Source organism: Phodopus roborovskii, unplaced genomic scaffold (assembly GCF_943737965.1).
Source record: "Phodopus roborovskii unplaced genomic scaffold, PHOROB, whole genome shotgun sequence".
Classification (NCBI taxonomy): domain Eukaryota; kingdom Metazoa; phylum Chordata; class Mammalia; order Rodentia; family Cricetidae; genus Phodopus; species Phodopus roborovskii.
The window spans coordinates 28856708-28871833 of NW_026126525.1; the positions used below are offsets into that span (position 1 = coordinate 28856708).

General features: G+C 42.6%; 1 protein-coding gene across 7 annotated transcripts in view; it reads left to right on the plus strand.

Moving 5' to 3' along the window:
• The window catches only part of Fryl (FRY like transcription coactivator), a 228747-nt gene that overhangs the window by 100712 nt on the left and 112909 nt on the right, over window positions 1–15126 (plus strand). For all 7 annotated transcript variants that reach the window (XM_051198380.1, XM_051198377.1, XM_051198379.1 and 4 more), the window contains one exon: window positions 11357–11556. In XM_051198380.1, coding sequence (XP_051054337.1) covers window positions 11357–11556 — 200 coding nt within the window. The remainder of the gene's footprint in view (window positions 1–11356; window positions 11557–15126) is intronic.

Below are 15126 nucleotides of genomic sequence, written 5' to 3' on the forward strand. Positions count from 1 at the left end.
ACTCCTAATTTCCCAAAATCTTTGAAAAATTTAAGTAAACTTCATGGATATCTATACTTTAGTTTTTGAATGTAGGGTCTGTAGTATTGTGATAGTCTGTTTTGCCTACTGCTGTATTTTTATTATAATTACAATATCCCCATATATATATATATATATATATATATATATATATATATATATGTATGTATATGTATGTAATTTTTAAACAGGGTCTCTCTATATAGCCCTGGCTTTCCTGGATGGAACTCACTATGTAGACTAGGCTGGCCTTGAACTCAGAGCCTTTGTTTCCCAAATAGTGGGAATGAAGGTGTGTGTTGCCATGCCTGGATATTCTTTGTACTTTTAAAAACATAACTTCGGTGGCATGTCTTGTAAGTGTATTCCTCTAGTTATTCACTAATGAAGTTTCCTCTGACATCACCTAGACAGGAAATCATGTAGAAGAGTTAATTGAAAGTATGCTAATATGTTAATTCTCTGTGAGGTAGTACTTCCAGTAAGCTGTCTTATCTCAAATATATTTGCCTTGTGTTCTTTATATATTTGCCTTTATGTCCTTTAAGAACTCCTTGTTAGTCTATGTGTAAGTCTTACAACAAGTTTAAAAAGAAGTATGTGATATTTTTTTCTTTAATGAGAATTCCATTCATGTTTATACATGTATATTTCAATCATATCAAATCTCTCAGTTACCCTCCTCCCAATGTCTTCTTCACTTTTGAAAAAGATAACCTGTGAGTCCAGTCAGTGCTGCCAGTATGTGCAGTGGTGTGACATCATCCACACAACCTGTCAGTTGCTAGATTCACCCCACCCTGCCCCACCCCAGGTGTGCAGTGATCCCATCAGGTTCAGAGGACCATGCTACACGTCACTCCTCCCCATCCTGCTCTTACACCCTCTCTGCCTTTTTCGGGATGTTCCCTGAGCCTTGGTAGAATGAGCATCACTTATGTTTATGGCTGAGACTTTTAGTCTCTTATTCTCAGCACTTTGACTGGTATGCCTTTGACATCATGACATGCTGCTTCCTAAAGAAGCCTCTCTGACAAAGGCCCTGGAGCTTCATGTGCATGGAGCAAACTCCAGACACAGTTGTGCAGAGAAAGATAAAAGATAAAATTCTCCATGCTTTTCTAGCTCTTTCTCTTCTTATTTTCTATTTGTGAATGGAAGATTTTTTTTTTAAATCCATCCTTATTTCTTGATAATTATAATATAGAAAGTCTCATGTATTTCTTAGTATCTATAAGAATGATTCAATTTTCTTTTTTTCTTTTGGTTTCTCAAGACAGGGTTTCTCTGTGTGGCCCTGGCTGTCCCGGAACTCACTCTGTAGACCAGGCTGGCCTTGAACTCATAGAGACCCTCCTGCCTCTGCTTCCCTAGCACTAAGATTAAAGGAGTGTGACACCACTGTCCAGCTAATTTTCTTATATTGTTGCATTTATTTATTTTACCTATAGCCTCCAGAATGGTGGTGAATGATAAAGCAAAAACCAGCATCTTTGTTTTGTTTTTATTTTTAATAGAGATGCGTTTTATGCCCCGAAACCTATGTTAGTCAGCTTTTCATCGTAACAAAATGCCTGAGACAACTGCTTATAAAGAGAAAGGATTTTTTATGGTTCCTGGACCACAACTGGATGAGTCTACTGTTTCTAAGTCTCTGTTAGGGCCACATGGTGAAGCAGAAACCAAGAAAGGAAAAGGCAAGTGGCTAGTCAGGGTCCCACAGTTCCTTGGGGGATGCTGGTAGTTAAGCCAGCTTGCCCTCCCTCCTCTATTTGTCACCATTTGAACCAAGCCCCTACCACATTTAACATCTAAACCGCAGCATTCTTATGCCAGCCCCAATGGATTATATCTATGTCACGGTATAAGATATGTCCAGTCTGTCCCCACAAGTCCCTAAAGTGTTACCATTCAGCATTGCCCAAAAGTCCAAGCTCATGATCTCCTCTGCAAGGGAAGGCAAAATCAACCATGAGCCTCTGCAAAAACAAACAAACAAATCAAAAGGAAGTACATACTTGTAAGTTACTTATCCAGGCAGGTGCAGAGCGAGCTATTTCAGAAGCCAGAAATAGGGAGGCAGTTAAGAGGTGCAAGCTCCAGGTGAGACCAAAGCACAGAGCGAGCATTAAATCCTGAAGCTTCCCTGGGAGGACTTGGGGCCCATTGAGAGGAATGGGTTCCAAGGGTTTGGGCAGTTTTGTTCCTCTGCCTCGTTCATTGCATGTGGCTTGTCTCTTGGCTGGGTTTTTCAGGTTGTCTGCAGCTTCCTATAGTAGGTTTTTTGCAATATGCCAACACCTGTGCATTCTTAAGGTATCAAGACTTCACAGTTCACCTTACTGTGGTTTAGCTGATGGGACTTCTTGCTTACTGTCCTTTGGAGTCTTGGTAGAGGCTACCATAACTCTGTAATGTGTGCATTCTGCACACATGCACAGCCAGCATCACACAAGTTCTGCTCTCAGTACTAGCTGAACCTGGGCCTGCCTGAGCCACAGTGGTAACAGCCTTGGAACATTTTATTGGGCCTTCAGGGAGGGTACCCCCATAGCTCTGTTCAAAAAAGTACTGTATCCAGAAAAGTCTTTGAAGTAGATTTGTATGGCTGTATTTCTAAGCTGGATTGGCTCTGCTGATTTGGTGGCTACTCCTGAGGCAGCTTTCCCAGGGACCCAGTACAAATTCAGTGGCTTTCCAGTGCTTTTCCTGGGTTTAGCAATGAAACCATGCTTAACTGGACCGTAGCATACATACACCCACCGCTTTTCTGGCCAAGCTGTAAACTTCCCAAAGCGTTCCATGTCGACCTTTATGTTATTTGAGATCAGGTCTCACTGTGTACTGCAGGCTGTGAGCTTGCAATTGCCTTGCTTCTATTCTACCTTTATCCCAGGCACTTTGTAATCTCTCTCTCCTCTCTCTCTCTCTCTCTCTCATCTCTCTCTCTCTCTCTCTCTCTCTCTCTCATCTCTCTCTCTCTCCTCTCTCTTTGCTTTTCTTTTTTTTTAAAAATACTCGCTGAGTCTATTTAGTGCTGCTCTTATGCACATGGGTGTGGCAGCAGCCACTGGAACATGGCAACCTACCAAGAGCCACACCCCTGAAGAAAACCGACTCTCCCTGGCCCAGCCGCCATTATGTGCCAGTAGCTCTCAGCTAGCTGTGGGGCCTCCTGAGCCCCACCCAGCACACTCTGTAAATGCTGCCTTACCTCTGGGTTTTTTAAGATGGCCTGAGCCGAGCTTCTGAAGGCTCCATGAGGAGTCAGGGACATCATAACTGGAGTTCTCTAGCAGAGTCAGTAATGGGTAGTTTAGAAGTTGGCTCTTCTTCCTTGAGCTTCGGGATATAGAATAGTTCTGTTGAAGACTTCAAGTAAAACATCACTGAACACACACCAGAGATGTCACAGGACTTCTATGTTTAGAAGCTGTTTTTAGTGGAAATAGTTTAGATTAGGATAAATAAACATTTATGAAACAGCTGTTCAGGGAACAAGCAAGAGTTTTAATTATGCTATCTGTTATAATTGAATGGGAAGAAAACCACTGAACTAACTAGCAAGGGAAAAATGATTTCCTTCACACAGAACAGAAGCAGAGTATTTAGGGATTATGATTAGTAAGATATAAATATGTGTTCTTAGTGGAGAGTTTGTCAGCTTTAGTTTTCTTTTCCCTTAATCTTTCTTTCTTTTCTTTTTTTTTTCTTTTTTTCCCCTTTTGTAAAGCAGGTTCTCATCTTATAACCCTGGCTATTTGGAATTCACCATATAGACCAGGGTGGCCTCAAATTTTCAGAGATCCATCTGCTTGCCTTATGAATGTTGTACACTACCATGCTGGCTACATGGTCTTTTTATATTATAAAGATGCCAGTTGGTCCCCCCTCCCCAAGTTAATGTGTAGAGAGATATGTATATTGAGTGACAGTGAATTTTGTATGTAGGAAGATGTGTGACACAAGGTGCTAACTCTACCCCAAAGTCATAGCAACTAATAGCATGGAGCTGACACAGAAACAGTGTTAATAAGCAGAACAGGAAGCCCAAATGCATATTCAAGTATAAATTTAGTTTATGGTGTTAAAGCCAGGACAACATTTCATTAAGTGAACCCAGAAGAACTGGTTAAATCTTGGGAGAGAAAGTCTGCATTAATAGCCAAAGAAACTTCCAGGCAGATGATAGATTAAAATGGAATAAATAAATGAACCAAGAAAAGAGTTGCAACAAAGTACATGTAGCTCTTTCTCTCTCAAAGCGAGCCCCCACCCCAGTCCTTTGCATTGTAAATAAGTTAAAAGATTATATCAGAAAGTCTGATATGGCAAATGGTCTGTTAAGGATCCATGTGGACCTTAGAGGATAAAGGATGCATGGCAATTGCACGGTTCTAGAGGAAATAAAGGTTACTAATGGCAAGTTCTTATAAACTGGGGCAGGATCTCATGCACCAGAGTTGTTCTCCCATGTGACAAGTGATACTAATTTAGCTGGGTGATGGTGTCACACACCTTTAATCCCAGCACTTGAGAGGCAGAGGCACGTGGACCTCTGAGTTTGAGGCCAACCTGGTCTACAGAGTGAGTTTCAGAAAAACCAAGGCTACACAGAGAAACCCTGTCTCAAAAATCCCCCCCACAAAAAAAGAGGGAGGGGGAGAGGGAAAGGAGAGAGAGGGAGAGAGGAGAGAGATAGATAGAGAGATTTGGAGCCAATTTATTCCTCAAGTCAGGAGGGGTACATTCAATGTAGTTCTCCCAGGAATTAGAGCAGCTGGTGGTGAGCTGTTGGGCTTGTCCATTGAATGATAATCTTTGAAGATCACGGGAACCCACATGATCAAAGGAGAGAATTATTGTCTCTCATGGGATATCCTCTGACCTCCACATGGGTAAAATGGCCTGTAACTACCCGCTCCCCCCACCCCACACAATAAGTAAATAATGTAATGATCCTAAAACGATTCCTCTGGTTTCATCAACATGCCAAGTAGCAGCCCCTTGTGTGGATGCCTCCACCCACCCACTGAAGAGCATCTTGGTTGTGTCTGTTCGGCTAACCTCAAGCAAAGCGGTTATGAGTTACTGTAAACTGTGTGCAGGTTGTTGTGTAGACATACATATAGTTCCTGCATGCAAAAACCATGATCAAAGGTAATGGTTATCACAGGAAGAGCGTGTACACTTCCCAAGTGGTTTGTCCCATCTTGCATTCCCACCAGCAACAGGTGACAGTTCTGTCCCCCTTGTCTCATTTCCTCCTTCACAATATGTGGTCTACTTGGGAATGCCGCCACTCCAGGAGCCATGCAGTGAATTCTTGTTGGCAGTTTCTTGAGCATGTAAGAGGATGGCATCTTTTCACTTGGCATGTGGATGTTCTCTGTGAAGTGCCTGTTTTTACATTGGACTCTTTCATCGTTGTTTATATACTTTGCGAACAAATTCTTTATTAGATTTATTTTCTTTCTTGGGGCTAGTCTTTTCATCTTCATCATTGAGTGTGTGTGTGTGTGTGTGTGTGTGTGTGTGTGTGTGTGTGTGTGTTTAATGTTGTTAATAAGTTATTCCCTTTCCATTCTCAGATCTTGGTTTTAGTGTGTTTCTAACAAGCACCACTGAAATCAAGATCACCTAGATTTTTCTCCTGTCTTCCCAGAGATAATTGAGGGTTTGCATTTTATGTTTAGGTCTATGTGTTCCATTTTCAGTGAGTTTTTGTGGAAGTTAAAAATTCTGTTTAAGTACTTTTGCTCCCCCCCCCCCCTTAAGCATGTGGGTGTCTGGTTGCTCCAGCTGCATTTGTTGAAGTCTTTATTTGTTGCATTTCCTTTGCTCCCTTGTCAAAGATCAGTTGCCTGTACTTGTGTAGGTCTATTTCTGGGGCTGTCTGTTCTGCCCCACTGATCTGTTTGTCTATTCCTTTGCCAATAACACAATGCCTTGATTACTGTAGCTTTAAAAGTCCCGAAGCCAGGACTTTAGTGTCAGCCTTCTATATTGTGCTGCTTGTTTCTGAGCTGCTTCTCCTCCTGTACAAACTTTACAGTCAGTTCCTTGGTGTCCACGAAATAACTCCCTGGCCTGGGTTTGCTTTTTTCTTTTCTTTTCTTTTCTTTTTTTTTTTTTTTTAAACTAATTTTGTGTTTGAGTTATGAAGTCTTTGTTGTTGTTTTAAATTCTTCTTCTAAGGCCGTTTACTTAATGCTCTTTTGTTGGGAAATATTATTTTAAGGTGTGTGACTTTTGTTTATGCTGCATTTGTTTAACTCTGTGAAGCTGTGTGACTGTGCCTGTCTAAAACACCTGGTGGTCCTAATAAAGAGCTGAGTGGCCAATAGTGAGGTAGGAGCAAGGACAGGCAGGGGTGGCAGGCAGGGAGGATAGACAGAAGGAGAAAGGGGGAAGGAGAGCAAAAGAACAAGGAGAGGAGGATGTCGGGGCCAGGGGCCAGCCACACAGCCACCCAGCTACACAGCCACCCAGCCACACAGCTACCCAGCCACCCAGCTACACAGCCACACAGCCACACAGCCACACAGCCACACAGCCACCCAGCTACACAGCCACACAGCCACACAGCCACACAGCCACACAGCCACCCAGCTACACAGCCACCCAGCCACACAACCACACAACCATACAGCCACACAGCTACACAGCCACACAGCCACCCAGCCACACAGCCACCCAGCCACACAACCACACAACCATACAGCCACCCAGCTACACAGCCACCCAGCTACACAGCCACCTAGCCACACAGCCACACAACCACACAGCCACCCAGCTACACAGCCATCCAGCCACCTAGCTACACAGCTACACAGCTACACAGCCACACAGCCACACAGCCACCCAGCCACCCAGCTACACAGCCATCCATGGAATAAGAGTAAGGTTTGCAGAAGAGAACAGGAAAAGCCCAGAGGCAAAAGATAGATAGATGGGATAATTAAGAAAAGCTGGTTAGAAACAAGCCAAACTAAGGCCGGGCATTCATTAACCAAGAATAGGTCTCTGTGTGATTCATTTGGGAGCTGGTAGCAACCCCCCCCCCCACAAAAGAGAGAAAAAACACCCTTTCTTTCTTAGGTGTCCTTAAAACTTAATTTTAAGTGGTATAAACAATGATGACTATAATAGTAAGCAACTGTATGGTTCCATATCACATAAACCTCTATATAAATATGTGTACTGTAGTATCTGAGGAACATAATCCTGTACCTACAGAGGCTGTGTGTGTGTGTGTGTGTGTGTGTGTGTATCTGTATGTGTGCGTGCCTGTGTGTGTGTGCATGTGCATGTGCATGCACATGCATGAGTGCATAATGCATATGTAAAGGCCAGAGGTCAGTGTTAGGTACCTTCCTAAATTGTCTCCCATCTTACTTTTGAGGAAGTCTCTCACAGAACCCAGAACCTGGATCTGCCTGATTTGGACGAGGCTGTCCAGCCAGTGAGCTACAGGGACCCACCTGTCTTTTACCCTCCCCCCACCCCCAGCACTGGCATCACAGATACGTACTACCATACCTGGCTTTTACATGGTTCCTAGGGATTGAAGCCTGGTCCTCATGCTTGAGCAACAAGCGCTTTGCCTATTAAGCCACGCATGCAAACAACCCCTAAGTTCACTGTTATAACTACTCCAGAAACACACCGGTTCAAGGGTTATGTCTCTGCCTACGTGTCCTTTCTTTTTGACTGAATTTAAATTTATCAGGGAACAGGTGTTGTATTAAAATGCCAGCTGTTTTATTGTTTATATTATATCAGCACAGTGCTATAAAGTGAACTAAAGAATAGAAATGCTGAAATATAAAACATTTAAGCCTTGCTCTATCCTAACATAGCTATTCATGGTCAGTAGGTTTATGTCCCAAGAGTGTTTAATGTGACATTGGATTTTTCTGTTTGTAATTCAGTGCCTGGACCATGTTCTTGAGACTTATGCTCTAACATTTATGCTTGTATTCCTTCATGGGCATGTAGAGAAATACTATTTGGGCTGGAGAGATGACTCACTGGTTAAAAGTTACACTGCTCTTCCAGAGGATGTGAGTTTAGTTGCCAGCACCCACATTGGCTGGCTCACAATCACCTGTAACTCCAGCTCCGGGGAGGCAACACCCTCTTGTGGCCTCTTTGAGTACTGCACTCAAGTGCACAAACACAGACAGATATATACATAATTAAATATTTAAATACTAGAACATGAAATCCTCCTACTTTATAAAATATTTAATTCAAGCAGTGTCATGAATATCTTGGTTAGGGTTTCTTCTATTATTGTGATAAAACACCATGGCCAAAAGGGACTTGAAAGTAGGTAAATGGTTTATTTCACTTACCCTCCCAGTAAACAGTTCTTCACAGGGGGAAGTCCAGGTAGGAAGCCACGCCCAGCAGGAGTCTGGAGGCAGGAGCTGGTGCAGAGGCCACAGAGGAGTGCTGCTTACTGTCTTGTTTCTCTTGGCTTGCTCAACCTGGCCCCTCCAGTTCTTACTTACCATTAGAAAGTCAGTAAAACCAGGCATGAATTACTTTGTGCTTCTTGGGCTCTTAGTTATATATTCTTTACACTTATTCATAATCTTCTGTCCTGTTTTCTATATGAAGGAATTGGTAGTTTTCAAAGTAATTTCATTTGTGCTCTGCGAATGCCAATGAAAGTGGTTAATTCTTTATATAATAAGCTATAAGAATTTTCCTTCCTCCCAATTTGTTTTTGTGTATGTATTCTTGTTGTTGTTGTTGTAAGTCTGAGGTTGTATTTTGTACACCTTTCCATGCCGCTTGATATTTTTGGATCATATCATTTTGGTTGCTTGTGCAGTGTTCAGTTAACTGGACTGGAAACCATTAGGTTCTTTTCTAACTCTATTACTGGGATGTTTAATGGCTTGAAATTTCAATCGGAAGATACGTACTACCCCCCTTATTCTGTAGTAGTAAACACATTTACTAAAGGTACACTAAAAGTTACATTGAAATACTATTTTAGCTTACGTAACCATAAACACTTGGTGTTGGTAAGATTTTTGAGTTTCAAGGTAGAAATAAAGTTTTCCTGGAGTTTTGATTTCCTTGACAAGTGTCTTTCACCTCATAGTCATGACACCTCGGAGTGGATGTTCTCCACCTTTCTAGCGCTGCGACCCTTTAACACAGCTGTTGTGGTGACCCCCTACCAAAAAATTACCCCATTGCTTCTTCATAATGTAATTTTGCTGCTGTTATGAATCACAGTGTAAACAACCTGACATGCAGGGTATCTGAGATGCCATCCCCAAAGGGGCTGCGACCCACAGGTTGAGAACCACCAACAGAGCATCTCCATGTGATTGCTTTCAAAGTGAGGAGACGGCTGTGAAAGCAAGCCATTTGAGATGACATGTCTTTGACGCTTAAGGAGCCAAAAATAATTTTTAAAAATTTAAGGTCTGTGACTTTTTCCACAGTGACACTTGTTAATAGATTCCCTCTTTAATAATACACAATGTTGGATCCTGACACATCGTAGACAAGCAGGTCATTGTTTGAAATAATGAATGCTGTGTTCCACAGACTATGAATTTTTGTCTTGGATTGTTTTATGATACAGTATTAATTCTAGAATACAAAATGTATCTTAACTTGGTGCTAATACAAGGTGCTTGTTTTTTGATTTGATACTAGCAGTTTGCAGTCATTTTTACAAACTGAGTTTTATAGAGTAGACTTTTTAATTTTTCAGATGCCCCCACCACCACCACGTGGTCTACCCCTGTTGTGATCTTGAACTCATGACCCTAAGTACCTCAGCCTTCTGAGTGCTGAAATCGCAAGCACGTGCCATTATGCCTAGCATAGAATTGATTTTCTTTGACCTAAAAATGCAGTATAGGTTTTGAATTGATATATTTTTAAACGAATTGGCTGTCCTATCATGATATATACATCCACAGCTATTCAGTGTTTGAGTAACTATATTCCACTTTCCTGCATTAGGGATGGAGTTAATTAGATGACACAGTTCTTATAGGGGGAGGGCAGGAGCTGAAGATCAGATTGAAGCAGAAGCACAGACTTTTGTGTGAGTTCACGAGGCCAAGAGAAGTCATGCATGCTCAAGTTAGAGTGCCTCAGGCTGGGAGAAAGGACGTGATGGGATGAGTTTATAGGCGGGAGGGAGGTAGGTTTGCACTGTTTCCATCCAGCCGGATAGGACTCACTACTTGCCAGACAACGTATCATCTAAGTAGATGGTCCCAGAGACCTCTGAGTGAGTCAAGAGAAGATACTGTGTATTACTGTTGATTCCTGCGCCTCGCCCCAATACCATGGAAATCCGAGGAGGTTCACAGCTGTTTATTTCCTCGTCCTCTGTGCCAAGCTCTCTCACTTGGATTTCTGTACTGGCATCCCTGGTGCCTTGTGTTCCTCACACTCATTCTCCAAAGAAGCCAGAGACATTTACCAGGACAAGTCAGATCCCATCCCTCCCCACCTGACTTAATACTTTCCACTGAACGTTCTTCGCAGAGTCCTACAGGGCCCTCCATGTTCCGAGCGCTGACCTCCTCTCGCCTCTCCACCCCGCCTGCCCTGGGTCTTTTTGTTCATGCGTGTTCTGATCTCACTGCTCTCTTCTGCCCCTCTTTTCATCGTTTAGGCCTGCAGTCAGGTGTGGCTTCTTCAGTGAAGCCTTCGTGTGCATGCTTTCCAAGGTAGCCTCTTTCAGCTCCTAACCCCACTCCTGTTTCATGAATTCACTTCTCTTTTATTTTTTTTCTTACTCTAGCCCAGTGGTCCTCACCCTTCATAATGCTTCAGCCCTTTAATACAGTTCCTTGTGTCGTGGTGATGACCAGCCATAAAATTATTTTCGGTGCTACTTTTCAGGACTTTTCTTTTCGTGCGCTCCATTTTAACACCCGCCTAGCCACACATTATGTCTACTATGTACTGGCTATTTTTATTCATGTGACTTCCAGAGTGATTCTCATTTGATCCATTTAGGCCTAGATGTACCTACGGTCGTGCCTGGCATTCTGCAGGCGCACAATAAAGATTCATTGAATAACTGGATTTTGGTCAGATGGTCCAGGGCAGTGGTTCTCAGCCTGTGAGTTGAGACCCCTCTGGCAAACCTCTACCTCCAAAAAATATTTACATGACAATTCCTAACAGCAGCACAATTACAGTAAAGAGAACTCTAGAGGATGGTAACTGAGATGGGGAGATCGAGGAGGGGTTGGCAAGATGCATGTTCTATGAGGTGGATTGAGTAGGTTCCGTGGGGCTGCATATTAATACAGGGCTCTTTCGTGTCTCCGACTTTTAGCTTCCGCACCAGTCAGCAAAGTGAATAAGTTCTGTGCTGCTTCCAACTTTCATTCCACTTCGGGAAGAAAGAACATCATCATGTCAAACATCACGATTGACCCCGATGTCAAGCCCGGTGAATATGTCATCAAGAGCCTCTTTGCAGAATTTGCTGTTCAAGCTGAAAAGAAAATTGAAGTTGTAATGGCTGAACCCTTGGTGAGTAGAGCCATCTATAAATCTCATTTTTCTTTTTCCCCCTCCCCCCCACACTTTTTAACTTTTGCATTAGCTGGTATAATACGAATTTTCCAAAGGGAATAATATACTTGAATACATATTAAGGGCTAGGATTACTATAAAGTGCTGGTCCAGGCAGCAGTGGTGGCTTCAGAATCCACTTTGACACATTCTTAGAAATCACTAAGGAAGAGAAACTACTACATGGCTACACAGGTAGAAACCATGTAGCGCCCCCCCTCCCCAAATAAAAGGATATAAAAGACAAGCTGGAGTGTTTTGCAAGTTGTTATAACTAGTGAATATCTTATTTTTTTAATTGTTATTTTTTAAGTCAAGCTCTCATGTGGTTCACCAGAGATGACTCTGAACTCCTGATCCTATTACCCTCTTCAAGTGCCAGGATTGGAGACATGTGCCACCATAGCAGACACACATATTTTTACACTAATAACACATGAGAGATACTTGGAGCAGGTGATTGGAGGCTGTGATGGGGAGGGCTGCCATAGGTAAAAGTTTAGGTTAGATTGTGCAGTTGTAGTTCAGGATCGTGATTAACAGCATGGTGGCCAGACACACAAGGAGAGAATCGTATGTAGTTCAGCCTGGAGTGAGCCAGGTCCTTAAAAGTAGAAGAGAAAGCAGTAGAAGATTCAAAGCATTTGACATGTATTGAATCGGAGCAGTCCTGGAGTTACACTTCAGAGTGGCAGCTGCTTGGGATCTTAGAAGATGGCAGGGCACTTGCTTGGGTAAAGTACACAGTGAGGTGAATAAGATCATTTTTCATTCGAGCATAAAACTAGACTCACTGGCGACCCGCCCATTCGTATTTGCTTCATTGGTGGTTGGGAACCCTTATGGACATCTCCTAAGAGATGGTGATTATCGTAAAAGTGGGCATCTTCTACCTCAAAGCTGAGAAAACACTGATAGCAAAAGAAGTTAAGGGCTGAGTAGAAGTGTCATTACCAAATACACAGGCAGAATGAGTAAAATGAAACGAGGTTATTGGATTCATGTAAGATGACCTGGTCAACCTGGTCTTCAAGGGAACAAGCTTAGCTTCCCAATGTTAGTTTGGTCAGGTAGCACTGGAAATGTGGATGGCGCTTATGTGGCCCTCTGGGTTTGAAGGGAACAAATCTGTAGCACACTGAAGGATGCTGTAGGGGCTGGGGACCAATGGTGATGGAGATGGACCCTGTAACTGCTGCAGCTCATTTACTCCTACCCAACTTGATCAGGGATAGCTGTTCCCTGCCAGTTGGAACTTAGAGGAATTGTTGCTCATCTAGGCCAAAAGCCAACAAGTGGTGGAATGAAGCATAATATTGGCTTCTGGACCTGTGTGCTTTCTCAGGGCAGAGCACAAGTTGATGTCCTGGGAAAGTGGAAGATGGCATCATCACACATGCTCTGAACTACTTAGGTGTGAAACTGATTGCTGAGGTGAATTTCTTCCTAGTCATTAAGTAGAGGAAGCTGCTTGGCAAAAGTGTCAGTGAGATGATGTGTTCTGGGGTACCTAAATCAGCCAGATTTGTGTTCTAAAACTATGCACGTCACTCCATTCAACTTAAACCATTCCTGAATTATATTGTACATATCAAATAAATGCTTTTCTTATACAAGCACACAAATACACACACACACACATTTTATAGCATGTGTATCATATAAAATGTTTTTGTTTATTGGGAGTTTTTTCTTTTTCTTTTTTTGGGGGGACATGAGGGGACACAAGAGTCTCAACCATGTAGCTCTGGCTGTCCTGGAACTCATTGTGTAGACCAGCCTGTCCTCAAATCATGAGATCCACCTGCTTTTGCCCCCAAGTGCTGGGACTAAAGGTGTGTACCACTAGGTCTGGCTTAGAGTTTTGTTTTAAGACATAAGGATTATAAAACCTTAACAACCATAAATTTTAGTCACAAATACGCTTAATTTACAACGTGTTAATTTCTCTTTTCAGTGCTCTTTTAATCATGTGATGAAAGCTACAGGTGCCATCATCAATAGCTCACAGTCAAGGAAAGGAAAAAAAAAATCCTATGGGAAGTTTATAGTGTCTCCAGTGCACCACACCCGTAAAAAATCACCTGTTTCACAAAATACTTGATAACAGTTTCATGTGTTATGGTCCTATCAAGTCTCAAAAATGTCCAGGCTGGCCTTGAACTCACAGAGATCCACCTGCCTCTGCTTCCTGAGTGCTGGAACTAAAGGTGTGCAGCACCACCGCCCAGCTAAATTCCATATTCTTGAAAGAACTTTGAAATTCTTAAGGTCTTGAGAGTGAAAGGATGTATGAGAAGGTTACCTAATGTGGCCCAGTCTATAAATTATCCCCTTGCTCCCTTTTATTGGTAAAAACACTGTCATTCCAGAGGTCTTGTCCAGGTCAGATTCAGTGTAGAAGAGTATGTAAACTCACAAAGTGGCTCATCACACCATCATTTTCCTCTGTTCACTTGGCTTTTCCTAGTCAACCACACAAATATCAACACATCCTGCTCTGGGCTGTTGCTAAGGATTAACAGGTTCAGGTTCTTGTCGAGTCATTGTGAGGTTTCACAGATGTGTGGTTGACGTGAGGTCCCAGGACTCTGCCTTAGATGCCTTCTCCATAGCTTTTTGTTTTTCTTTCCATTTAAAATGCTTCCAACTCATTTTAAAAAGTGTCTTTTAACGACAGTCTGCTAGTCTTTCTGAACTCACTTTTGCTCCCTCCAAAATAGAGGATCTACACTAAGCTAAGTGTTTTACCATAACACGTGCCTGCAAGGTCCAAAGAGTAATTTGCACATAGTATGTGTCAATATGTATTCATGCACATATACACACATGTAGATAAATATGCACAGATGTATACACATATCTGACCTATGTTATATCATAGTTGGTTATTTGTCATCTTTGGTGTGTGTTATGTGTTGCCAGGAACCAGGCATCTGCTCTGCAGGGTGGCCTGTGGTTTAGGTATTTCATAAAGGTTTGCACTTTACCATGACTTTAGCCCTCATAGGCACTGTAATGCCACTGCTCAAGGCAGAGCTTCTATTCCTCCCTTCAGAATAGTCCAGTGCTGTTTTACTCATTTATTTAACAGGCTATTCCAGGAGTGTCTGCTGTGTAATCCTAAAATGAGATTATGAAATTAGGCTTCATAGAGTAAATTCCATCAAGAGAGGCTGGAATGATGGCTCAACAGCCAGGAGCACTGGCTGCTCTTGCAGAGGGCCTGGGTTTGGTTCTCAGCAGCTGCACGGTGGTTCCTAACCATCTGTAACTCCAGTTCCAGAGAATCTGACACCCTTTTCTGGCTTCTGCCAACACTAGGTACACATGTGGGATTTACAAGACATACATGCAGGTAAAACACTCTTACACATAAGGTAAAAATACATAAATCTTGGGGCTGGAGAGATGATGGCTTGGTGGTTAAGAGCATTGACTATTACTCCAGAGTACCAGGGTTCAATTCCCAGCACCCACATGGTAGCTCACTACTGACTGTAACTCCAATTCCAAAGGATCTGACAC